This window comes from Lissotriton vulgaris, chromosome 10, assembly GCF_964263255.1.
Source record: "Lissotriton vulgaris chromosome 10, aLisVul1.2, whole genome shotgun sequence".
NCBI lineage: Eukaryota > Metazoa > Chordata > Amphibia > Caudata > Salamandridae > Lissotriton > Lissotriton vulgaris.
Genome location: NC_141698.1, coordinates 268,170,859 through 268,198,173, shown reverse-complemented (window position 1 = coordinate 268,198,173; position 27,315 = coordinate 268,170,859). Strand labels below are relative to the sequence as shown.

Below are 27,315 nucleotides of genomic sequence, written 5' to 3'. Positions count from 1 at the left end.
CTGCACCAATGGTATTGAAGCTTTTGGAGTAGGGCCCGGCATCTCTGGAGAATTAGCTAGGTTGAAGGTGGCACCAATATATGGACGCCACCAAAGGGAGTCAAAGCCATGGCCAGCACCAAAGGTGGACCAGAAGGAGTTTGAAGGGTCAGCTGGCACCAATGCAGGGGCTGCCTGTGGAAATACAGCTCTGGGCCCTGTTGAGTTGATGGAATCCAAAAGCGCTCATGGTGGAGGGGGGGCTTCACAGTTGGAGTTACCTTGAATATCTGTAGCTTGGCTTCCCTAAAGGCAGTGATTTGCTGTGGATCTGGATCAGAAGGGTCTCTTGAATTAAGGATGAAGCTGGATTTAGGTCACAACAATGCAGACTACAGGCTTGCAAAAGTGATAGTCTCGGCAAATGGGAGTCCTGTTTGCTTTGCTTTTTATTCTTCAAAGCCATGTCTTTTGACTTATCTTGGGAGGGAAACCAGGAGTAGAACAGTCACTCTTCGTTGTGTGCCACAGCCATGTACAATTTCACATCCCACTCCTTGAGGGCCTTGGGGTGCACAATTGCTGAACGACTGGAGTTATGTTTAAGCCCCAGATATTTTATGCAAATGATGTGCTAGTCCGTGACTGACACCAGTTTGCGACACATTTTAAAAACCTAGGATCTTCTACAGATAAAAAACAGTTTCCATTATTCTCTCCATACTTCTCCCTAGACCAATGTTTCAGATTCGCACTTCCCGCAGTACACACTGGGCTGTGTAGGAAGCTAGTAGGACATCTGGCCAGGCTTAGCCATATGCCAATAATATAAAACTGGCTATTGTCGGTTGCCACCACTGACAGTGGAAAGGTCCTACAGCACGTTCCTGATTAGCAATAATAGCATGAAACCAGAAAACCTTATTTTATAAATGGAGAAATCATGTAAATGGAAAAATGTAACTCTGAGACGGCTTCATCTACATTATTAGTACTTATGTGCTACAGATTTGGAGTTAAGCCAAATCAGCATTCCCAACTTTCCCAAAGGGAACCTTCAATTGTTATGCTACTGCAGTATACGATTACCTCCCCTAACTCCAAGGGGTGGATCTCCAGAGTGTACAGATTATACAGTGAAGTATCCACCAACTTGATCCACCAAGCACGCAAACAGAGGCAACTAGACACAGGCTGTAGTAACACGATGAAATCTGTATTGTTGGAACCAGGCAAGGCTAATGTCTGATTGTGCTTCTGGAATATGTTGTGCAAATATCCTGCTGCAATTGGAAACTAACTGAAAGGTTATTACTGTAATGCGCAGGGTGATGCCTACCATGAAATCCTGGATTATTGATGCTGGGTTTTGCGATGACCTTGCTGAAAACTTTATATCCATGCAGCCCACGAGACACAGGCCGAATGACTACTGGGCCCGCTGAAGGTCATACCTATCCAACATACTAGGACATCCCCCATCCTCCCAAGAGTGAATGCATCAATTTCCTCTCTATTCATTTCATTGTGACTATTGTTTGGTATTCAAACAAGGACTGTTGCTATATCTAGGTAAAAGTTTTTTGTTTTCCATGCACCAAACCCCACTGTGGAAGGGGCGATGGCTACGACACTCAGGCAACCTGGGGATTCAGAAATAGGACAGAAGAGATATCACTTATCTGCGAGATGTATGACGTGGAAGTTCGATTAAAGCATCCCAAGAGATGCAATACCAATTTACCCTCTCTACCACTTAGTTCCATAAATATCTAGAATTACGTCATGTGCTAACATGCCACCTACCATAGATTGTACCACTGCCAAAGCTCGGTCCTCTGGAAGCTAAACGTCTTAAGGGAGATTTGGGTATAAAAGGGATATCACAAATATACAAACCCTTGTCATTAACACGCCAGACACATTCACAGAAATGGGAAACATTGGTGGCACAACAAGACAAGGTGGACTAGAGAAATGCACGAATGTACCCCCACACCCGGGCCATTTCATACAGGTTAAAACTTATCTACCTACACATTATGTACCTCACTACTTGCAGATTGTGGCAGGTGAACAGACGAGCTTTGCCAAACTGATTCCGCTGCCCTGAAGCTCAAACAGAATTTGATCATATAATGTGGTGTGGGTGTGCCCTGTTATCAAGACATTTTGGAATTCCAAAGAAGCTGTACTATTACGAGTGCTGTGGCGACATGTAGAGCTGACCCCGAGAATTGGCCTACTGGGTATCCTAGATGACTTGGGAGGACCTCTGGGAGACGGGCTGGTAGTGGGCCTAGTACCCTTTAGCTGAAAGAGACATAGCTCGTAACTGGGTTACTGAACAGTCTCCTGATTTATCTTGAAATTGAAAGCACATATGGATTGGAACATAAAAATTAACGACCTGATCTACTGCGCCTGTGGTTCCTCACGCAAACATTGTAAAATTTGGGGCAGATGGTGGATTACTTTTGATATGTACATCCATCATTGTAGGCCTCAGGATGTTGCTGATTTCAAGTTTACGTACTATTACACAATTGCAACTGCTATAACTATGGGACAACGTACGCACTTTAACATGTAACTGCTATGTTGTATTTTAAATTCTGAAAAAGTAATAAAAATCTATGTATGAAAAAAAGTACTCTGTTTTCCTACTGTGGATTAAATAATAAAAATACTTGAATTTGTAGAGCGCGGCTAATCACCTGTGAGGGTTTCAATGCGCTGTTCCTATGCATGAGTAGATTGAGTGATTTGCCCAGAATCGCAGGATGTTAAGCCGCGCAGAGACTCAAACCTGGATCCCCAACTCCAAAGTGGGGAGCTACGGCCATTACGCCACACCCTGCCCTCAAGCCCCTGTGGCTTAAGGTAAACTTGTCTAGGCACTGAAAGTGGGTGCTTATCGTAAAACTGCACCCCATGGAAAATTGTAGTATTATAACGTACTTGTGATGCTTGGTAGGGCACTCTATATGTCCGCCAGGTTCCTTGACCTTTGTATATCTTAAGTCTATAACATGTTTAATCTTTATTATTTGTGCTCTATAAAACTATAAATAAAATCTTTAAAAACCTGAGATCTTCAGTGACAATATCCCTGTACAATAGATTTTAATTTTTTGAAAAATTTAAAGTAGAATGTATAATCAAAGAAGTGGAGAAGATCCACGTCGAATGACCCGGAAAAAAGCAGAACTGACATCAGCACACATGGGTGGCACGGCACATATATGCAGCACTGTGATATCAAGTTTGTGAAAGGGCTGTAGCTGACACCAATAGCTCCACCTGTTGGCATGTATGAGTAATGGGCGGAGAACCTGAAAGTAGAATTATCCATCACAAACGTTTTTTTCTACCTCAGTCACTTCAGAGGCATACTCCCTTGACGCAAAACTCATTGTTGAAATGCCTTTATCATTACCCAAGACTTAATATATATCAAATACGGCAATGGTAATTTTAGGGTCTCTGAACCAAATTGATTAGCCATGCAAGCTACAAAGAGTACAGAACTTTGCTGAAAGCCTCGCCATTAAATTAAAAGGTTCTCTCAATACTACTCTTGACTTTAAAATCCTTCCACTGGCTGCCTGTCAAGCATAGGATTGATTTTAGACTCTGTTCCTGGTCCACAAATCACTGCGAGGCATTATCTATGACTACCTCCCTAAAATATTCACCACAAATTGCTGATCCAAATGCTTATGATCAGCCTCTCGCAACCAGTTTTGAACTACTAGCAACTAAACTAAAAATGTTTGCATGAAGCTCTATGCAACATCATGGCTCCTTGCTCTGGAACGCTCTTATTATAATCCCAACCTTAGTTCTTTCAGAAAATGACAAAAGCCATACCCTCTTACTCCAGGGGCCAGATTCAGAGTAGGGCTGTTGGGGTGCGATTACCAGTTTTTGTGGAATAACGTGGATTTTGGTGTCTACCACAACCAATTCTGCATGCCCTGTTAACTACTAGGCCTTTTTTTTCTTTTTTAGTTTGGACTGATTTGATTTGCCGAAAATTATAAAAGGGTGTGATCTTCACCGCACCTGGTATTTACCAGGTGTGATAAATGTCGCACCACCTTGTAATAGAGATCTCTCGGCAAACAGGAGTTTGTGCAGCAATCACAATGTAACAAGCCACTTGAAGTCCCGCTTCAAGTGTTTAATCATATATGAAAGTAATGCCCTAGTTGTCGTCCCCCCCCTCTTTCCTGGAGCTCTGTAGAGTCCCTCATTCAAATGAGCTAATCTTATCAAATAAAATTAGTACTAAAAGAATTCTTCATATAACCGATATTAAAACACATAAGACACAGACCCAGAATCATGAGAGGATACAAAAATCTGAAAGCTAGGCTAAGTCTTAAACTTAAGAAGTGAGATTTTATTACTCCACTGAACCAAAGATTAACTTTGAAAAAACATGAATGATGTACCAAGGCCTTTAATAATTATGAGGTAGAATACTTATGAAGATTGACAATCCAATACACTGCGGGTTGAAATGTTATGTCAAGCAGCTGTAAACTTAATAAACGCCCCTTCCTAAGCAAAAAGGAAGCACGGATGAAAAATCTCTAAATGAGGATAGCATCCATGAAACAACTCAATCTCCATCTCATTTCCCTTTCCAACCTCTCCCTTTTCAAGAAGGCGATAGAGTACATTACAACGAAATTGCCTATAACTGAGAAAGTCATATGAAAGTAGTTCCTCTTGAACCATTGTTTCTCATAGATTCAAGAAGGCCATCTGCACAATTTTGATCCAAGAAGTCTTTCTCGAAATGCCAACAAACCCATGGACTATTCCCCCTTCTCCTGTGTCAATGTGAATTGGCCCTGTCAGCACCAGGCTTCCAATGGTGCTCTGGCCTCTCCCTGACCTTCCATACGAGAACTATGGAGCCACCTAGGGGACATGTGGGCACTACACAAGCATACAAATAAATAATACAAAATACACATCTAAAAAACTCACTGGAACAGCCACTACAGCTCCTCTAGGAGGCAAAAGCACAAACGTTCTGCAAACGTTACACATGTTCCTCAAGAGTAGAGAATATCTGATGTGTCAACCCTTTTTATTTACAATTTTAACAACTGAAAGACAGAATCGGTCAGCCTATGACAGAGCCTCCAGTGAGAACAACAAATACCTACCAGATACTCTCAAAGCCTTGAAAAGGTAACTCATAGACTAGGAAAAAATCCTCACATAGACACCAAAAGATTCTCACACAGTCAGATTCATAATAGCTTTGCACACCAAATTGGCACAAAAGGTTGCTTCACAAATTCCTAACGCTGATGTAGAGAATTAAGTTATTGTACATTTGTAAGGTGCATTTATGACTGATGAACTTTCACAAGGATGGCCCATTCAAAGGTTTAAGGTCAAGAGCTTTTCTAAGTGGGTCACCCTGCTGAAGTACATGAACACCCACAGACCTGTGGATTTGAGGTTATTTACAAATCTCTTGGAGGTAATTCGCAAAGCCGGGCGCACATAAATTCGAGTCAGTCAAGGCAGGATTATGTGCGACCCAAAAGGGACAATGAGTATATCGAACAATAGGATTCGACCGGGGGAACAATATCCTTACTGTGGATAGAAAAAACAAAAGTGACCGGTGCAATTATCGCCTCAGTGATACATTTGTAAATTTGTTGAACTAGAGAATTCAACGGAGTACTGCCCTGGCACTGTGATTATCAGTCTCTAGCCATTCTACTCCTGGGCAATATATTATGGAGAATTGTTATGCTCACAATAGACGTAACTTTTTTATTTATTTTAACATCATTCATTGAAAGCCTCTTGAATTGATTACAGGTCCACTGTAATGGTTTAACTTTCAATTTGGCCGGCTGAGTTTCCATTTAGCTCAGCCTCTTTTTACCCTTAAGGAGGTCCCTTGATCTACTTCTACATATCTTTAATTCCACTACTGTCCCTCTTGTTATGTACAGATGTATGCTACACAGTGCCATCGGTTGTGGTGCAGTGGGTCCACCACTCTCCACAGGCTCCCAATGCTGTCTAAAACCTTTGGATATCTGTGAGATATAGGAGTCTTGGGTGCATCGCCTCACATTCTGCGTCGGGGGGGAGGCGGGGTGGTTATTGTAGGCCTGTGTCAGGTTGGATAGGTTTGAATTGCGCATTTCAGTTTGGCCGCAGCAAGGTAGCCAGCCAAATCAACATGAGCAAAGCAAACTTTAGTGGTCACTCCTCACTGCTGCAAATCATTGGCAGCAGTCACGCGCTGGCCCCACCCTGCCCTCGCGCTCCGTTTGCTGGCAGAAAGCAACAAAAATGAAATGGTAATAAAATTATTTTATTACCATTGAATTATTAATGCTTTCTGCCCAGCAGTGTGGGGGAGGCGCTCCTTCGCTCCCATGGAGAAACCGCCGCTGCAAGGCAGCTATTCATGTTTGCAACGGGTCGCTCCTAATTCGAGTCACGGTAGTGTCAGCAAAGAGCTATAAAAGACCAAAACAATACAATTGCCTAGAAGATCTGAATCTTCCCTCCCTGGCACCTCCACCGGCATTGCTGAATGCTACAAATGGATTCAAACATACATTGCAAGATACTAAATAGTACTTGAATAACAGTTTACATCACCATTCCAAAGCAGTAAGGAACCATTTACATAGAATGGCATCTTTTCAAGGCTTACTAATTCAACATTCTGCACAGACAAACGATTCTACTTCATCGTCAAGCGGATATTTTTCAGGATGTGTGAGTATTGCTATGAAAAGATCTCTTACCACTGGACGGACTATTCTTAGGTTTCCAGTTCACGTTCCTTCCATATTTATTGGAAATCCCACTGAAATTCCCCAATTCCATCATCGGCACTTCCTTTAACAGCTTCTCCAACCCGCTGAGATGTTTGTTGACTGAGGATATCACTAGGGGGAAAAGCACGTAAATTTACATAACAGGGCCTGCAAGAACAATTTCGTAGATCACAACTTTAGTTCAGAAATGGGAATGCTGAGTAAAGTGACAGGGAAAACCTCATTCAAATCACACTTCAACTCACAGAGGAAGGCACCACAACAATAACTGTATACACACACAGACACACACACAAACATCTTCCCCATAAAAATTAAAACGCCAAAGCTCAGACAACAGAGTAAAAGAGTGATTCTCTGCCATAAAGTATACCAAGTAGACGGCACCCATTAGGTAACATCAGACTGTAGGAGGCTGGCTCTTTATATAGTGGACCAAAACGAGGTGCACTGTGTAAAGAGTTCAAGCAGCCCTTATTGGTTTACAGGGGAAAACATGATAACACTAAATGCCCTCTCTTTTGTGGTACCATAGGCAAGCAGTTTAGTCTTATCAGAGGGTAGTGCTAAGCATTTTTTGTACTCACAGAGGTAATAAATGAGACACGCACTCAAGAATAATTTATAAAAATAAGTCGTAGGTCCTAGTAACAAGGGGGCACAGCCGGTTAGCTGGAACTTGGGCAGGGGCGTTCAGGTGCAGAGTAGATAGGTTGGCTAGGCTTCTGTGTCCTAGGTCTCACCAGTTGAGTGTGCAGAAATCAGGACAACGGGCCACTCTGGAAGTGGGTCTCTGCGGTGCTGATGTCCCTCTTCAGCTGCTCAGTGTCGGTGCTGTTGAGAGTCCCGCCTGGACTTGAAAAGGCCTTGATTGTTGCAAGGGGTCCAGTACCCTGGTATTAGCCCTGTACGGCTCAGGTCAGTCCTGGTGTCTTCTCACTCTGTGGGGGGACTGCTCAGACCTTCAGAAGCACAGGAACCTCTTCCTGGGGTACTGCTGCGTCGGGATGTCTGGCAAGCAGCAATACGGTCAACTAGACTCTGCTTCTTCGGTGCCTGCAGGGGAGTAGCTCCTCCACCCCAAGGAAGATTGCTGGCAATTCGCGAAGGACTTAAAGTCTACTGGGCCTCTTGGTAGTTGCTCAGCTGCAGGACGAGCCACTTTGTCACAATTGTAGAGACTGGTGCAGTTTGGTGCCAAAATATCACATCAGTCTTCAGTTCTCATTGTCAAGCGGCTCGTTGTCCTTTTCTTTTGGATCCATCAAATCTGAGTCCTTGGCATAATGGGTACCTCTAAATACTCAATTTAGGGGTGTTAAGGGGGGTGACAGGTAGTAGCCAAAGGGCTACTTACTTATAGGGTGACTAAACCTACTATATGACAACTTCCTGTGGGAAGTGGGCATAACCCTGACCCAGTGAGTCCAATTCCACCAAAACTAAGGTGGTGGGATTTCAAGTTTCGTGTTCACATCAGGTAGCCCACCTTAGAGGTGGAACTAGCTTGATTAATTTTCCTGTCTCTTCTGGTGCCAAATGGGCCCAGGGCAGGGGGTGGCATTTTCCCTGTCTGGGAAAAGGTTGGGTCGCATATCAAAGGCGGCAAAGGCTTTTGAAGCCTCCTAACTTGATATGCTGGTCACTTAGCCATCCTGCTAAGAGCAGGTGACAACAACTCTGGTCGAAGTAGGCATTGTTTCTGCCTTCAGAGAGCGTGGGCTGGCAACTGCAGGAGGTCAGAAATTTGTCTGTGGTGGCAGACAGATCTGCACCAGTAAGCCAGTACACTAGTAGTTGGTAGGTTTTTAGGGGGCACCTCTAAGGCGCCCTCTCGGTGCCTGTATTAATAAACTCATCACTAGAATAAGTGTGGGCTTATTAATACGAGATGTTTGATACCAAACATCTCTAGTTTCAGGGAAGTCATCATGCAGCTGGGGAACTTGTTATTACCAGTGACCAGCACATGTATTTAAAACGGCTTCCTTGTTCACTAGTAATATCTAAGAATCAACTTACACATCACAGGGGCATTTCCCATGCAGATATGTCCACACATGTAGTATAGTGCACCCTACCTTAGGGCTGTAGGGGTGCCTTACCTATACTGCACACATGGCACACAGGGGGTGTTGCCATGTCCTGTTTTCACTTTTCTCTGTGCCATGTCACACAGCCTGCAGTGGCAGTTTGCATGAGTCTGATTATGGGTCCCTTAGGGTGGCACAATACATGCTGCAGCCCTTAGGGCCCCTTTTTAGCCTCCCTGCCCTTGTACCAGGTGTACCAGTTACTAGGGACTTACAAGGGGTGCTAAAGGTATTGACAATTGGGGGAACAACTGTACAGGTTCAGGGCAAAAGACCTGGCTCTGGGGACCTGGAAAGCAGGAACCCAGTGCACTTTCGTCAAAATTGCATCAGATACCAGGTAAAAAGTGGGGGTGGCCATGTCAAAAAAGGGCACTTTCCTACACAGACCCATACCTTACTGTAACAGTGATGAAGACACCCAGTCTGGAGGTTCTGTTCAACACTCAAATACAGAAAACCACGTAGAGTGTTTGACTAAAACTAATGGTTTGTATACAAAAAGAAATATACATAATTACACAATGCATAAAACTGCATTTATCAGTATACGGACTACATAGGGACAACATGTGTAAAAGAATAGCTCATTACCTTAAGCAGAAGTGACAAGGATTTGTGGTTCAAGCCTTAAACCATCATTTAGGGATTAGGATTGACACGTATAAAGTACAAGTGATCACGATTTCCATCTTTTTTTTAAAGTAATTTTTATTGTAGACATACAGTTCACATACCAGTATACACACATTTACAGTTCTGTTCGGGCCATTTAACGACATACTTTCATTTCTTGTTGTACACAGCCTGCAGGCCCTCAACCCGGAGGTCGGGCGGCGGCAATTAAACGACCCTCCTTAGTCTGGTTGCTGTTGTTAGGATCATCCTCATCGCATTAAAGAGTGTATGTCTACTTTTCTTTTCCTAACTGAAATAAACTTTATGAACTCCCCCTTAAACTATCCCTCAACATTGCTACTTGCCCACCCTCCCCTCCCCCCTCACCATCCGCTCGCAGGGTCTCTTTTGCTGTGTCTAATCTAGGGTACAATCTTGGGCCATATATTTTCTAGGTGTGTGATGTGCTCGGTGTTTCCGGGGTGCAATTCCTGTCCGTGCTGAGGGTTTCCTCGTCCTCCGTTAGCATGCTATCCCTAAGGGCTTGTACTAGCGCCTCCCAGGCTGCCGCCATATCCAATGCTCTAAGGTTTGGATTCCGACGTGCTAATTGATATCTGTGTGTGCTCTCACAAGCTGCCCACTTGAGGAATTCGTTATACCATCTCCTATGAGTAGGGCTCGTCCACGCCTTCCACTGTCTTGTTATTTCCCTTTTGGCTATTATCAGCCCCATATCAATGAATTTACTTGAATTTTTATTTTTGGGTGTGTGTGGGAACCAGTGCAGAATGCACACCGCTGAATCAAACTCAATGGTTCTTTCCGTTACTTCGTTCAAGGTGTCCCCTATTGCCTGCCAGTACTCCCGGAGGGCAGGGCAGGACCACAGCATGTGTTCCAGCTCCGCTCCCTCAAATGCACACCGGGGGCACGCCGACTCAACTACCCCAAAGTACTTCTTGATTCTGCCAGGGGTCATGTAAGCCCTGTGCAGCACGTAGAAATGAATGATCTGAAATCTTGCATTTCTTGTGCTATTTTGGGCTCGGCGCACTAGTCGGGCCCAAGTCGTCTCAGGAATATCCTTACCCAGGTCAGCTTCCCATTTGGACTTTAACGTCGTGAAGGGCGGCAGGTTTTCGCGGAGCATTCTAGAGTACAGGCATGTCACAGCCTTAACCGTCCCAGCCGCCATCATAGCGTACTGGCAAGCCATGGACGTCTCGGGCTCTGTCAGACCCCCTTTCCAATGCGCCTGCATTGCTCCAACCACAGCAGAGTGCAGAAGGTAGCCCCCTCGTGGCAGATCGAACCGTTCCTGAAGTTCCTGATATGGGAGGAATGCACCATCTTCATAGAGGTCTCCTACAACCTGTATTCCCGCGTCTTCCCAGTGCTGCAGCTGCGACCAATCTCCGCCGTGGGGCAGCACAGTCAGCATGCCCATGGGTATTTCCAGGGCATTTGGGTGTCGTATCCCCGCACGCCGCTGAGACCGGTTCCAGCAAAGCCGGAACGTTTGTTGCTCAAGTGTCAGGTCTCGAATGGCGATCCTCTGCTGTAGGGCTATATAGGCCAGGACGTGCCGTGGCGTGCCTCTCACCCCGTCGCTCTCAGGGCCCCGGTACACCCGCGCCACCTCCTGCGTGTATATCTGCAGTTGAGCGGCGAGATAATAAAGCTCGAAGTCCGGTATCGCGAGCCCCCCCTCGTCCTTCGGGCGGGTGAGCGTCGCCAACGCCACTCTGCATCTACCTGCCCCCCACAGGAACGTAGTCAGCTGAGACTTGAGTTGACGGAAGAAGGAACTAGGAATCCAGATTGGGAGTGTGCGAAAGTAGTATAGTAATCGCGGCAGGGCGACCATTTTCAGCAAGGATATACGGCCAGTGACGGATAGCGGGAGCGTGGCCCAAAAGGCCATGCTGCCTTTCAGCGCTCGCACACAGCGGCCCACGTTTCCCTCTAACATATCCGCAGCCGTGTGGTATATATATACCCCTAAGTACTTAAGACAATTCGGCTCCCAGTTAAGTATAGGCCGGTGGTCAGGGCAATCCGCGCCCCGCCTTAATGGGAACAAGCACGTCTTCGCCCAGTTGACCTTTAGGCCCGATATTTCGCCGAATCGCCCCAGCAGTCTCTCTGCACCCTCCAGCGCTGTCGTATCGTTTTCTAGGAATAACAGCAGGTCGTCGGCATACAGTGAAATAAATTACTGACCGTCTCTGCTGCCTACTCCCTCGAAGTGTTTTCCCGTCCGGGCCTCGGCCGCAAGTGGCTCAATCGCTAGTGCAAATAGTAGGGGGGACAAGGAGCATCCCTGTCGGGTGCCCCTTTCCACCGGGTATTGGTGCGAGACTAGGGGTCCCATCCTCACTCTTGCCACTGCCGCCGTATACAGGACTCGCGTCCAATTAATATACCCTTCCCCCAATCCGAAGCGTTCCATGACCTTGTATAAGTAGTCCCATTCTAGACTATCGAAAGCCTTTTCGATGTCTACTGATAGGACTAGAGGTGCTCGGTCCTCAGCGTACGGGCCCTCCAACAGGCGTGTGAGTCTCCTGATGTTAATCGTCGTGTTCCGTGCGGGAATGATTCCATTTTGGTCTTCGTGTACTAAGTCGGGCATATGCTGTAGGAGTCTAGCTGCTAAAATTGAACTCAATATTTTTTAGTCAGCGGTCAGCATAGAGAGTGGCCTATAAGACGCAGGGCTACAGCTCTCCCTTCCCTGTTTCAGGAGTGGTATTACTAGCGCTTCCCGCATTGATTGGGGTAGGCGACCTGTTACTCTGGCTTCTTTGTATAACGTTTGGAGTTTTGGCGCCAAGACGTCTAGGTACTTACTATAAAATTCTATGGGCAACCCATCTAATCCCGGTGTCTTGTTTCGGGCCATCCTTTTCACCGCTCCTCTGATCTCTCCTAGGTCAATGTCTCTCCCCAGAGCCTTCGCCTGTTCCTCGTCTAACTGGGGCAATTGGAGGCCATCTAAAAATATCTCGGTTTCACTCTCCCGATCCCCCGGTGTAGAGGCCCTCATAGTACTTCTGAAAGCCATCCAAGATCTCCGTTTGGGAGTAGTGGATGCGACCCACCTCATCCTCTATGGCTAGTATTGGGGAGCATCGCTTTGTGGGGTTTGCCAGCCATGCTAGTAATGTTCCGGCTTTGTCCCCCTCTACGTGGGCCCTAAGCATATATGCCCGGTGATCAAAGCCACAAAGTCGTTCCACTTCCACCGCCACCGCCTCCCTAGCTAAGTTGACCTCCTCTTGGAGTTCGGGATGGCCAGGCCGCACCCTCTCTGCTTCCCGCAGCTTGGAATCTGCCTTATTGAGGTCCTCCAGCAGCACCCTCTGCGTGCCCACGTATTTCGTTATGCACTGGCCCCTCACCACCACTTTAAAAGCATCCCATTCCACCGCTCTAGTGGCTGCCATCCCCTCGTTGTCGGTGAAGTATTGGGTTATCCCTTCCTCCAGTGCCGCATGGAACAATGGGTCTTCCAGGGTCTCTGGTCTCAGCTTCCAGGTCGGCACTCGAGGTACCTCGACCGCCCAGGCCAAGTTGACTATTAACTGGTTGTGGTCCGAGATTGTCCTTGTCAGGTACTCGGTCCAAGTTATGGCCGGCAACACGACCTGTGAGCATAGTATCGCATCAATTCAGACGTGGAGGTCATGCAGGCTGGAGAAGTGCGAGTAATCGCGTTCAGTTGGGTGTTGTGCGCGCCAGACATCAGTCAAGCCCCACCCCTCCTGCCATTCCAATCTACCCTTTGTGAGTCGGTGAACAGGGGAGTCCCTCAATGGTGGGTGGGACCTATCCAGTGTTGTGTCCGCTACTGAGTTAAAGTCCCCTCCCATCAGAATCGGGCCCGCCAGGAAGTGTGCTAGTGTCCCCGACAAACCTGTTAAGAAGGTCAGCTGCTCCGTGTTCGGGGCGTAAATGCTGCACAGTACTATGTTCCTACCTCTCAACCTGCCTTCTACCACTACGTATCTCCCCTCTGGGTCTATTAGACGTTATGTCGCCTGAAAGGGTGTGCCCGCCCTTACCCATATCAAAGCGCCCCTAGCATACGCTGAATAAGTGGTGTGAAAGACCTGACCCCGCCATCTCCTCTGTAGTGCCGCCCCTTCCTGCTTCGTGAGGTGTGTTTCTTGCAGCAGCGCAAAATGGACCCCCCTTTGAATCAAGTGGGCATGTACCTTATGTCTCCTTACCATCGTATGAAGCCCCCGCACGTTCCAGGTTATACACGTCAATACATTTGCATTAGCCAAGTCGCTTCCTCACATAGAATCCCATTCCCTCGCGGATGGTGGACCCCCCCCCAATTTCCTCTTGACTTTTCAAACTTTTCAACTCCCAGGTGTCCCGGGATCAACAGTTGCCAATTGTGGAAAAAGTCCCCAACAGTATGCCCCCTCCTCCCCCCAGAACAGGCCCCAATATTGGTCTATCAGTTCCCATCCAAACTTATGCAACCTTTCGAACTGTGTTGCTATTCCACGGTCGTAACCGCGAGTGCCTTAAGGGCTAGTGGAGCGTGGCCTAGATCGGAAGGTAGCTACGCAGGCTCTCCCCCGCACCCTCCCGTGGACCCCCATGATTAGCAGCAGGCTTATGAACCAGTTCGTAATCCCCGGTTATAGTACTCTTCAGTTCGGGAGGTTCTCGTTGGCAATCCTGCCCACTACCTGTCAGCTCCGAGTCAAATATTCAGGATCTCCTCCGACGTCTGCGGTGTTACCAACGGGCCCTTGGTTCTGTGTATTCCCGAAAGGTCCGATTCCGAGCCCGAGGCTGAGGCGTGTGTCTCTGTGTCCGTGCCCTGCTTGGACTGGGAATCGCCGGATCTCGCCAGCGTTTCTACAGCTTGAAGCGCGGCCTTCCGCTCCGCTTCCGTTTGTGACGCCGATGGTTTCCGTGTGCCTTGTTGTCTCTTGCGCAATCTCTGTGATTTCCGTAGGCGCGATGGAGCCCACTCCCTTTCTTCTCAGAACTTGGCTCCATCAGTGCCCGCCTTATATGTTTCCCACCACGCCCATGCATCCGCCGACGTGCTAAAGAAGTGTGTTTTATCATCAACCACCACCCTGAGCTTAGCTGGGAAAAGCAAGGAGTATGGGATGCCTTCAGTCCAGAGTTCCCTTTTAATCGACAGAAAGGAGGCACGCAGTCGCTGCGTCTCAAAGGTGAAATCAGGATACAATGTCACTCTGCTGTTCTCCAGTTGAAACGGACGTGTGTCCCAAACCCTTCGAAGCAGCAGGTCCCTGTCCTTGTAATGCAACAATTTGGCTATGATCGGTCTCGGGGGCAGGCCCGGTTTGGGCGGCCCGGATGGGACACGGTGTGCGTGTTCCAGGGTGAAGAAGGGCGAGAGGCCCTCCGGCGCCACCGTAGTCCTGAGCCAGTTGTCGAGGAACTCAACCATGTCGTCCCCTTCTGCCTTTTCCGGCACTCCTACTATGCGGACATTACTGCGTCGACTGGTATTTTCGGCATCCTCAGCCCGTCTTTCTAAGACCTGTATCCGGTCTAGGGCATCTGTTAGTCTACCCTCCATAGTTTTATGAGCAGGAGCCAGTTCCTATAGGGTATCTTCGACATCCTTGACCCTATATTTAAGTTTGTCATGGTCCGCTCGTAGGAGGCCCAGTCCCGATACCACCTGCGCTATATCTTGCTGCAAAGTGTCTCTTGTTGCCGCTATAGCCTCCAAGATGCGGTCCTGCAACTGCTGCAGCTCCGATGGTCCTGCAGGATCCCCTTCCACCGCGTCGGAGGTCGCGGCTCCCTCAGTTTTTCCTTTCGTTTTCACTATATTGCCAAGCCGCGTACTCAGTCGATGTGCTCAGTGCCCTCAGTCGCCAGTCGGGCCCCTCGCTGTCCCCCGGTTCTCCTCTCGGGCGCTGGATCACAACTGCAGGGACCGTCGCGTTCCCAGCTTCCCGCCTGCTGGCGCCTCGGGGGATCCGGCTTCAAGCCCTCCCGCCACTGGGCCACCGCTGGATCTCAGCTCAACCCGTCGATCCGCCTCGTATTTGCGTCCTTCTACAAACCACCACGGTTCACTCGGGTCAAGACCGACCTAGGGCCTGGTATTGTTCTGGAGTTGCTCTCCGCTCAGCACTTTCATGCGGCCTACTGCAGGGCGGGCCCGCTATCTGCGTCTTCGCGCCTCTGTTGCCTCGATCCCCGCTTGGTGCAATGTAAAGACCGGGCCTCTCCGGTTACTGCTGGGCTGACCGTATGGTCTCCCCTTCAGCTCCACTGTCTTAAGGGCGGCTGGGGCACTTCTCCAGGAATGCCTGCTATCGTCTCGTCCGCCACCGATGGCTCGGGGTTCAGTGCCCCCACCCCTCCGTCTCTTTCAGGGGGGGTCGTGAGCCGGACACCGTCCGGTCCGTCGGCGAGGGCTTCTCGGCCTTGCTGGTCTGCACCACTCCTTAGTTCTCCACAGGCTGCAGGACTTTACTTCTCCGGGCTCCACTCCCCTGCATGACGCACCAGTCCGGGCCACTCCGCCATCTTGTCAAGTCCCTGCTCTCAGGCTAGTCGGCTCGCTGGGCAGTAATCTTCTCGTCATAGGCCATCTAGGTCCACCGCTGGGTCACTTGGCCATGTTTGGCGGTGTGATCCGGAGTCGGGTCTTCTGCTCCCTCAGGGGGGAGAACTTCGCTCGCTGCTGATCGGCTCTTATCACACCTCGGCCGCCATCTTTGGGAGCCTCTTCGTGTCGAGCTTTTAGTGTTCCTCCGGCGCCAAACCTCTGTTAATCGGCTCCGTTGGCGGTTCCTCGTGTGCCTGTTCTATTCGCCTGTCGGCGAACCGTTTTTCCGGGGCCGTCGTGGGTTTTGCCGCTCCGATTTTCAGGATTTCTGTGGGGATCGGGCGCGGAACTCCGAGCTCACGCCGCCATTTCCTTCGGCGCCCAAGCCACGCCCCTGATCACGATTTCCATATGTCACATTGTCTCTTCAATTCCTACATCACAAGACACTACCTCTTGTACATCAGGTTTTGATTGTTTAGAGAATAGCCTTCACCTTTAGTTTAATTGCAATAGTGCACTGATTGGCTGCTTTTTGAATTAGCCCATCAAGCAATAGTACATATCTTTATGTTACTTAAGAGGCTTACTGCAATATACAAAACTAGAGGCAATAAGAGCTCTTTAGTTTAAATGGAATTGCAAACTAGCATTGCTCCTCTAGCGAGGGGAATTACAATGGGAAAACTAAGACATTAGCGTGCTGGCCTCAAATTAAGTCCGGGACATACAGTGATAGCACTGAGAAGTACCTACACAAAGTAACATTTGGAATGCCCAGAATATCTTCCAAAAGCAGACCACAAACTCTTTCTCCACACCCAGATGCAAAAGATATATGTTGCTGGTAGACTTCCAGGTTAATCTGAGAGGTCAGTAAATGGAAAGCAAGCAATATAATTTTATAAAGCAGAGATGAAAACAAATCACCGTCTTCTGAGGTATTTTCAAACTGGCCAACAGGTCCAGGGTCCAAAGGTTTGTCCCTATCACTTTTGTGTTCCTCCTCTGCTGCAGTGAGGTCAATGCAGGGGTCACCAGGAGGATCCCCTTTACTGCCTGCACAATGGAGAGAGCATAGTTGAAGTGAATGGTTAAGGATCTATTACAGAAATCTCCACATAAATCAGTTCATTGTGGAAAGCACTCTAAAACACCAGACCCATGCGAAGAAAATGCCTCCTCTCAAGAAATCACTGCCATTAGCCATTCGTCACTCTGTTGAAGGAAATACACTGAGATTGGTATTCGAACTGCTGATTTGTCACTTTGTAACAGCCTAAAATTAATGAAAAACAGTACTTTTAATTATGGCTTGCTAGCATTTCTAGCTACCTACATTACATTAAATTGTTTAGTCAAACTTCCCTCTGACATCTGTTACTGAGATGAACGGAAATACTGTAAAATATGCCATTCTTCAGACAATGTATTTGCAGTGTGGCAAAAGCTACACCTGGGATAATAGTCCTCCAACTCTGGCACATGCTTCCTTGAACTTAGTTTTGCTTTAGGTACTGATGCCATAGTAAATATGAATTTGTGAAAGATCCAGAGCTGGAGAAAAAGAAGGTGCATCTGTAACAGTGTTTCATGTTAACTGGTATATCCTTGAAATGGATGTGCTTGGCTGACTTTCCGTTGAATTTTCCGTTTCAGAACCGGTTTTTCGAGGGTATCACCGAAAGTATGCTTTTTAGGTGATTTTAGTGTATTAGTCTGTTTCGGAGCCAAAGGTTTAGGTGCCGATGGTTTTTTGGTTGGTGTTTTCGGATCCAAAGTTGTTTTTGGTACTGAGCAGTGATGTTCGGTGCGGACTTTGTCTTCGACCATTTGCTCACTGCCCGATTTGACATGGAGCTTTTCGGAACCGGAAGGCTTTTTGGTAGGCTTCGGTGCCGAGCGTGGAGGCGGGACATCAGAAGTGTGGTCTCGGTGCTGACCGGGGCATGAGGGAGCGGGTTGGTCCGGAGACTTCTTTTTCGGTGGAACTGGAAATTGGGGCGAGGTAGGTACTGTACTTACAGGATGCGGGATGTCTTCATCCTGGTCGGAGCCATCGTCAGAAAGGGGGATTTCTTCCTGTTCCCCATCGGCTCCGATGGGGTCACCAGCTTATTCTCGCTCTGATTCAGGTCAGAAGCAGTCTGGAATGGAGCCTGTGTTTTGGCTCTGCATGTCGAGTCGTCGGGCCAGACGGTCGCAAAGAGTCTTTTTAGAGCGGAAAGCTCAGCACGCATCGCAGTCCTGTTCACTGGGTTCCGGTGACAAACAAGGTTGCAGACATTGTGTGTGTCGGGGCACTGGTATTTTAAAGTGGCACCGAGGGCAGAACTTAAAGGGAGCTTGTTCCATTGACTACGATTCGAACCGGGGGTTAGGCCTGACAGCCTACCGCGAGCTCTCCGATCGAAATTTGTTTTTAGCAATAACACGATCCGTGAAGAAAGGGAACGCGATCGGAAACAATACAGTTGAGGGTGAATGTTGTACGCGCCGAGAGGAACCAACTGATCGAGGTCGAACCCGAGCGTAGCAAGTCACATCCGAACCCGATGGCGAAAAAAAACAATCTGAAGATGGAGTCGATGACCATGCGCACTATCACCGAAAGGAGGAGTCACCTACCTCGTGACTAGGAAGACTTCTTTGAAGAAAAACAAAATGGAAACATCCGGACCTAACAATAGATGGCGATCTATTTATAAGCATGTGTTCTACAGCTCACATGCCTCGAACATTGGCTTTCTGCAAGTCCAACGCCACCATCCAGTCTCCGGGGTCAAGGGCAGACAGGACCTAAGCTAACATGAGCATTCTGATCTTCTGCTTCCGGAGGAAGCGGATGAGGTCCCTAGGTATAAATTAGGACACATGCCTTTGTCGTCTTGGGTACCAGAAAGTAGCGGGAATAGCAACCAAGACCTACTTCTGGCGCAGGGACCTTCTCTATAGCTCCCTTCGCCAAGAGAGCTGAGACTTCCTGGCAGAGTAGCGCCAAATGATCCTCTGACATGCAATCGAAAGACAGTGACATGGAGGGAGAGGTAATCTTGAAAGGGAGGAAGTAGCCCCTTCGGATAATTTACAAAACCCATCTGTCCATCATGATGGATTGCCAGTGCGGGAGGTGATGGTGAATCCTGCCTCCCACTGGCAGTTGATGGGTCTGAAACGTCAGACTAGGAAGGTTTGGAGGCTGCGGCGGGGGGGGTGGGCAGGGTGGACTGGCACCCCACTGGCTTCCAGACCAGCATGGTTGCTGGCTCCCACGTCCGCAGCCATGCAAATGCTGGGCAGCTGGCGTGAACCAGTGGCTAGGCTGGGCCGGATGTTATTGGGGGCCCCTTTCTGTAGACACGAAATGGACGAAAAGCAGACTAGAGTGGGCAAGAAGGCGCAGCGAGCCCAAAGATTTGTCCATAGCCCGAGAATCTTTAAAACACTCCAGAGCAGAGTCAGCTTTGTTGCAAAAAAGATGGCCATAAAAGGGCATGTCCATCAAAGTTGACTGGACATCCCCCAAAAAGCCAGATGTCCTCAACCAGGCGTAGCAGTTAAGGGCTACAGACGTGGCAATCATTCTGCCAAGTGAGTCGGTGGTATCCAGTCCACATCTTATTGTGAATTTGACTGCGTCCACCACTGCCTGGGAGAGAACGGCCAGGGCCTCCTCAGAGGCAGCAACTGCGCAACCGTAACCCAGATGATAAGGGAGTATCAGCCCAAGAGGCACGCAGTATTCACGGACCGCAGTGCCAAGCTGGACGAAGAGAACATGTGCTTCCCAAGACGGACCAGCGTCTTGGATTCCTTATCTGGAGGGGCAGAAGGGAATGTGCCCTTTGAAGAAGAGGCATGGACCACCAGATCTCGGAGGAAGGAGTGTTGGGTTAGAAACACTAGGTCGCCTGGGAATGGGCGGTGGCTCCAGGCCTGAATCCGTGGGGACCCTCGCCAGCATTGAAGGGCCAGGACCCTCGACCCGCTCCACAGGACCGGAATGTGCACGGGCGGAGTTGGGCTGTCCAAAGACGAGGTGTAAGGCCTCGTAAAATTGACGGAGTTGGGCAAGGGATGCTCCGGCTTCCGGAAATGGGGGGAGAAGCGGAGTCGTCCCTGAATCAGGCACCAGAGACGGAACCTTTGAGCGTTAACACTACGAATCCTGCATCGCGTCAGCCGACCGACGGGGAGAAGGTGAAGAGCGCTTGTACTTCTTCGCCTTCTTATTGTGTTTAGACTTGCCCGTTGACCTCGATGACTTTGAGTGCGACGAGGAGTGGGGGCTCTGCACACGCGGCTTTGGGACCTTCCTCTTGAACGATACCTTAAGTGACGTGGTGCCGACCACCAGGCCTCCAGTAACTTTCGGGACTGCACCCGCAAAGTCTTCGAAATTCATGGCCCGGCAGTCGGAGCACGACTTTGGGTCACCCTCAAAGACACCACAAGCACACAAGGTGGGGGTCTGTCACAGACATCATTCTGAGACGGGCACCGCAGGGCTTGAAACCGGTCCGACGTAGGGAGATTCCTCATGCACCAGGAGTCAAAGACTCGAAAAAGACAAAAACCATTGAAAAAGCTCGCCAAGAAACAGCTAAGAGGTAACTCTCTCGGAATCTGCGCTAGGCTGGCGTGGGAAAAGAAAGTTCTAACATTAGCGCGCAGGGGCGGCGTATATACGGCACTCCCGGCGATCATGAGGCCGCCGACGGTCATGGAGTCGACCAATCCCAACTACAGATGTGCAGGGGTACTGCTAAGAAAAATCTCCGGATCCAGTCTGACATCGGGGGAAAATTCTAAGGTAAGGAATCTACAACTAACTGTCTTTCAGATATGGTATATTTGAGTCTGTTTTTTTGGAACTTCTTTTTAACAATTCTGCACAAGGAGCTCACATATAAACAACAAGCATTGGCAAAAGCCAACCAATCTCACCGATTGGAGAGCCATTGGCTTTGTCAATGGACTTTAATAAACATCTGAAATATATTGTTGACTAGCTTTGTCATACTAACAGATGTTAGGAAGAGAGGGCGTCGTGGAGATTACAGGAGTGGGAGTGTCTACACAAGGTAAAGTATGAATGTGCTTAACAGGAAACATCTGGCTGTAAATTGATCTCTTTGAATCCAGGCTTGTTGTAAGGGCTTCTTTACTGCCTGCAACGAATCGGGAGCAATATCGGTATGTGTGAGGCAGGGGAAAAGCAGGCGAGAACTGTAAGATCCCCTGCTGTGATTATGTCCTCCGGGCGCCTTTGACAGTCGGTATTGTTCACTGGTAAAAAGCTTTTCAAACGAGCCTAAGATAAATATATTACAAATAGATATGTGAGCATTCTTTACCCTTGTGGGTATTTATACAGTGCCAACAGCCCAGTAATGTGATGTCTTGGCGCTATGAGCTCTCCAAAGCAGGAACTGCCATGCAGCTGAGGGGATTTATTTCAGGAATGTCTAGGACCCCTCCATTTCATGGACAGTTGAGACCTAAAAAGGCATATTAAATTACAGTGTGAATTACAGTGTACCATTTCTCGAGAATCCATCAAATTTCAACAGACCTGAGAACCTACCAGAAAAAGATCACCAAGCACCCCTAAAAAAAGATGCAAACTTATTTAATGCAAGTACATACATTTAAAGCAGGGGCAAGGAAAATGACTGCTGTTTTGAATTTGAAACATTGTTGCAAAACAAATGAATTCCCTCCATAGGGGCCCGTACTGCTTCTTGGAGAGGGCTAAGGAGGGAAAAGTACATTTTTGTTAATCAGGCAACTCACAGAGATCTTGATGCTCGCTGCTCTTCTCTCGATTCCTTTGTTTTTCTGCTTAAAGACAGTGGCGTAACAAAAGCCCCCACAGCCCCCGAGGTGTGGAGGAGCCCGAGCTCTGGGGGCCCCCTTCAGCACAGGCAGGTCCCTGGCTTGAAAGCTCTGGGCAGGTTCTGGAGTGTGGGGAGCCCCTCTCAAATTTCGTTAGAGCACTGCTCAATAAAACCCAATTTTACAAATGCCCGGGGTCAAAACAGCCGTCGAGAACCAGTCCCTATTCTCGTATGTGCCACAGCATTAAGCATTTTTTTTAAAAGCCCCCAAAACTCAGGAATCGGCAAACACAAAAAAGCAACTAAATGCAAATCAGGGAAAAGTCAGAGAATGCGTTCTCCATAAGCTTAAAATACTTCTCCCCGGAACTGGAAGATGGGCAAGAGAACGCCTTTTTTTCAACTCACACATGTGACAGTGAGAACTGAAAGCAGCTGCTCTGAACGATTAACAAAAAAAAATAGATTTACAGGATTTTCTGAGCTCTGAGCGGCTGCTAACCCGAGCACTCGTGTTAAGAGCTCAAAATAAACAAAAATAAAGTAGTTCCAAAAACAAATGGTAACATGGTGACTAGTGAATTGATATAGTAATTGGTCCCTGCTCTCGGGGAGGGATAAACACAGCAAGAGGCATGGTGCATGCATACCATGGACAAAAGAGTAGAAAGATTAGGAGAGCCACGATAGAGCCAGTAAACTGGAAGCTTATGGGCAGGCTAAAGTCCAAAAAGTATACACAACATGACTCTTTGACCCAGTGCATTTCCTGTTTAGAGCCAGGAACTAACACACATCTGGAATGCAATAAGTCTTGCATTTACGCGAGTTTGAGCTATTGGCATTGTAAATGTAAATGCCTTTTATTTATGTTTTAGTTTTTAAAACATTAGAAAACCGCATTCTCATTTACAGTGCCAACAGCTTAAACTCTCGCAAATGCACTACATATTGCGTTGCAAATGCTTGAAGGCATTGCAGAGTTGCCCCCTTCTGTCTCCCATGGCCCCTGAAGAGCTCCCTGTTTGCTTCAATTTATCATAAACAAGCCGGTGGTCACAAGTGCGCACGAGAGACCCTGCTGCCCTCCTGCAGTAAGAGAAACTCAATAAAGAAAATAGTGCCTACAGACTAAAGAAGACGTACCCTGTAACAACCAAAGTAAAAGGACCAATCCTCATGGGAAGTCACAAATGAAGACAAGGTGGGTCTAAGGAGGGAATAACAAGCCTAATAACGAGCACAAGCCAATGACAAATCTGGGTGGAGAGTGGGTGGGGCTTCAAGTACACACTTCAATACAGCATGGCTTGCAGAGCAGTGCTTGTGCTGCCCAGGCTCGACCAAAAAACAGATGGCAAACACAATCAAACAGTGCAAAACCCCACAAGAATATATAACATATTTGTCAAGAATTTAGCAAACGAATCCCACATTCTGAGATAACTTTATACCATCAAATTCCCAGCAGGATCTAAAAACAAAGGGAGGACAATTGAAAAAAGAGATATAGGCAAAATCAAAACGGTAATTGGACAGACAAATACACACACAAATCAGCTCACCCACACTTCACACTTTCCTTCTCGTGGCAGATTGGTCTCTGGGGTCTGGAACATGTGGACATATCCAACACTCCTACCAGATACCTTACACTTCACTTAGGTGAGGAGTCCACAATGCTCTTACCATCCCCAGCAAGATAAGTCAGGAATTATTCCGCAGCCTCAGTCCAAGAAAAACAGTACTGTTAATCCTCAAAATCTACACTAAGATTTAACGTAGAGTAATCATCACTTGTTTCTCATTTCTCTCCCTCTTGCTTCTCTGGAATTCTTTTTTTTTTCTTCGCAGTCTTGGGGCAGAGTTCAGAAACGTTTGGAAACAGTGATCACCAATGTACATCTCTTTTTTCTTAATCCCAATTTGTCCTTCGTCTCCGGTGAGCTCAAGACATCCATCATTCGTATTGGAATTCCTAAGTGGAATAGGATACACTTAACGTAGATACTTGGCATCATCTGTGTGAGACAACGTTTCACCCATTTACTTGAATGTCTCTGCAGGAATGGAATCTGGGAGACCCCAAACCCTCACATGGAACACTCCCCTTTGGTTGTGAAGAGACTGTAGCCTCACAAGACCAATTCTTATAAGGTCTTCCATATCACATTCTGTCACTGCTGAAGATGGACAGTCTGAGCTTCTACACTATATTCCCCAGTTTAGTTTTTAGGCCAGTGTGAGGGTTTTGCTACAGCATTTCAATATTCTTCTCACTTGCTCCAAAACGTACGCACATGCTTGGAGCTTCTTTCATGGGTCTGCCCCGCTGCCTGTCTTGTATGACTCTGTGCCCCAATATCTAATCCTGGGCAGGTTTTTGGAGACAATGGGCTTTTTCCTATGTCTTATTAAGTTGTGGGCTTTGACCGGCCAAGAAGACCAACTAACTGTGCAGTGTCAAACTTCCCTTATGGCCTCCAAACAGAACTGTTGTAGAGGTTCGACAGTGGTAAACTTGGTTTCCTTAGTTGACAAAGGAACATTCTGCAACTTCATCAGCCATAATCAGAAGACTTTTCCTCTGGGCTAAGCACCCAGAAACAACCAACCAGCCAGCCTTACTCTCTGAGAGTAGGATAAGTAAGATGCCTAGTAGAGACAAAACTCAAAACAAGCATTAGTAACGCCAATAGGTCTCGTCTTTTTTTTATCTATCAGCTTTGCAGTGGTTACACATTAACAAAAAGAAATGGGGTGACCCCATCAGTCCATGTGCGCGTACGTCAGTAATAAGGCAGGTACATTTATTTCATTTGTCTTATTTAGTGTTCCAAGATGGTGGCCGCCACTTGGAGGTGTACATAAAAACATATGATTTCTTTTTTTGTTGTTAAAGAAAGGAGCGCAGCCTGGCAGCAAATGACAACTCGGGTCCCTCAAAAAATATAACACCAAAGAAAGTGTGAAAAAGTCAGGCTGGGACAACAATGGAGGAGCTGGTAGGGAAGAGGACAATGCAGGAATGTGGGCTAAGAATGTGGGTTGATGAGCAATGGAGAAAAATAAGATCGGAGGAGGATGGAATTAAAGAGAAAAAAAGATCAGGTGGAGAAAAAGCACGCACAAGCTGTGGGTGCGGGGAAGAGGAAGCAATACGGAGCACACAGGAGGAATGTGATTAATTGAAGGGGTGAAGAAATACATGAAGGAGAGAGCAAGAAAACACAGGCAATCATCAAGTGCTAAAAAGGCTGTGCTCCAGGAGAGGGACAAATGCAAGGAGAAGAAGGAAAGCAATCAAAAAAGAAGAAAGCAAATAACAGTGACAAGAAAGCCAACTAATGGTAAGCAAAGGGCTGGTGCTAGGCCCACCTTACGTTTTTGGTATTGTTCACTAGAGATCTTTCGCAAACCAGACAGATAAAAGTTGTCTGTAGGCACATCTAAAATGAATCAAGCTGAAGGCAGGACTCTGAAGAGCTCCTCCTTACACTTGACTTATGGTAGAAAATATGAGCTATCAAAGACTCTAAGGAGAGTGAACTTCAAAATCCTTTCAACTTATTGAACCAAGTTCGGATCACATAATATGGTCAAAAGGCTACACACACCGAATGGCTTAAAATAATTTAATTAGTACATATGAGCAGTGCTGTTTAAAGACTGACCACCATAGATTCCCAGCATGACAGCAGGAAATAATTCAAGCATGTGAATCAATGAAAGATCCAATGCTGGATAAATAATGTGATAAAATATAGTTCTAGAACATTGATCAAATGAATCTGAAGAGGTTGCCTTTCATCAGTCCCTTTTTAGGGCTCGCAAGCGAAGCGAGCGAAAAGCCCTTTTACTAGGATTTTAAAAATGGACCTTGAAATTACACTTAGGTCGTGCATGTGCATTTCAAGGTCCATTTTGATTGGGCTTTGCATGCATGCGTTCAGTTTTTTAACAGAACACGCAATAGGCCATAGGCGGTCACGATGCTCCGCCTACGGCCTATTGGTGTCTGTTACGCGCACCAAAGCCCATATGTCTTCAATTATGGTGGTCAGACACGGCCGCCATAATTAAAGACATATGCTCGCAGTGGCGCGCGCACCACTCACAAGCTTCTCTTTTTTTTTTGGCTTCGCCATTTCACGGCGAACGGCTGACGCCTTGTTATGCATGGCAGGAGTGTCGCGCGCTGGTAAATTGGTTCCCTCTATAGCGCAAGAAGAGTTTTCTGTTTCTTTGAAGACGGTGTTCTTTACACGCATTGATAGCAATAACCCTACTCATCGAATGCTGGTTTTCTTGTTTGACTGCTTTTAATGACCGATGCTGATCTATATCCCTGCCTTCACAACATGTGAACAATGCTTGTTTCTCGAGCAAGGGTGTGACTGGCTCTGGTTTCGTAGGTGTCGGTGTGTACAGGGCTGTGTGTTCTAGCGCTTGTGTCAGCCCTGGTGTGTTTGCACAGGCTCTGCTCACTGGCCACAGGCCCAGATGTCGGCCTTTGACCCGGTGCCCTTGAGTAAAAAATGCCTCTGCCTGCCTCTTCCTTCAGGCCCCAGCCTGGGCAGAGGGGGATTGCTCATCCTTTCTGTGGCCCCACTGGCACGTCAGGGCAGAGATGCTGGCCTCAGAGGGTGCCCTCCGCTCACTGGTACTCACCGGCACTCACTCACTGGAGTGAGGGACGAATGTGCTGCACACACTGGTGCACAGTTAGCCTGCACCCCCCCCCCTCCTTCGCTGCAGATGAGCTGAGCCTGTCTTCCTCCAGAGGCAAACACCTGCCTGACTTACGAGCCCCGCAGGCTCACCCACCCAAGGAGCGCTGCATCCCCCGGGTACCAGATGGACGTGTGCCAGCCGGACTCAGGTTAAAGGCGGCTGTGGGGAGGCCCCATCCGACCTCAGCTTTAAAATGTAATACTGCACCCCTGGAGGGTTCCACAACCCTGCACCCGACCTCATAAACAGGCTCAGCTGAAACGGAAGCGGGCGATCTGCTGTGTGAATGGCACCTGCAAGTCAGCTGAGCACATCTTACAAAACAAAACATAACTCGTCGGTGGCTCCACCTTCGAATCTCTGCGGTGCACAGGTTTATTCATTCATTCATTCAAAGCGGCCCTTCTATAATACGCCGTTCCTGCCCGTTATGTAGCTTCGGGAACCTCTTAGCTGCAGTTCCAGTATCTCTTTTCTCATTTGTGAAATGTGATCTGCCTGTTATACCGAACCCCGGATGAAATCTGAAGCAAAGGCAGATGTATATTCAGATTTTAAACTCTTGAATGTAAGAGACCTTTATTCCGTAATTGACCTGGACACGGGAAACGCAAGTGTAACAATGTCTTATTTTGGTC

At 47.6% G+C, this 27,315-nt stretch overlaps 1 protein-coding gene across 1 annotated transcript in view; it reads right to left on the bottom strand.

Annotated features, from left to right (window-relative positions):
• The window catches only part of LOC147685096 (uncharacterized), a 1,199,247-nt gene that overhangs the window by 26,549 nt on the left and 1,145,383 nt on the right, over window positions 1-27,315 (bottom strand). Inside the window, exon 38 of the mRNA XM_086940986.1 lies at window positions 6,786-6,929. Within this exon, the coding sequence (XP_086797112.1) occupies window positions 6,786-6,929 (144 nt within the window). The remainder of the gene's footprint in view (window positions 1-6,785; window positions 6,930-27,315) is intronic.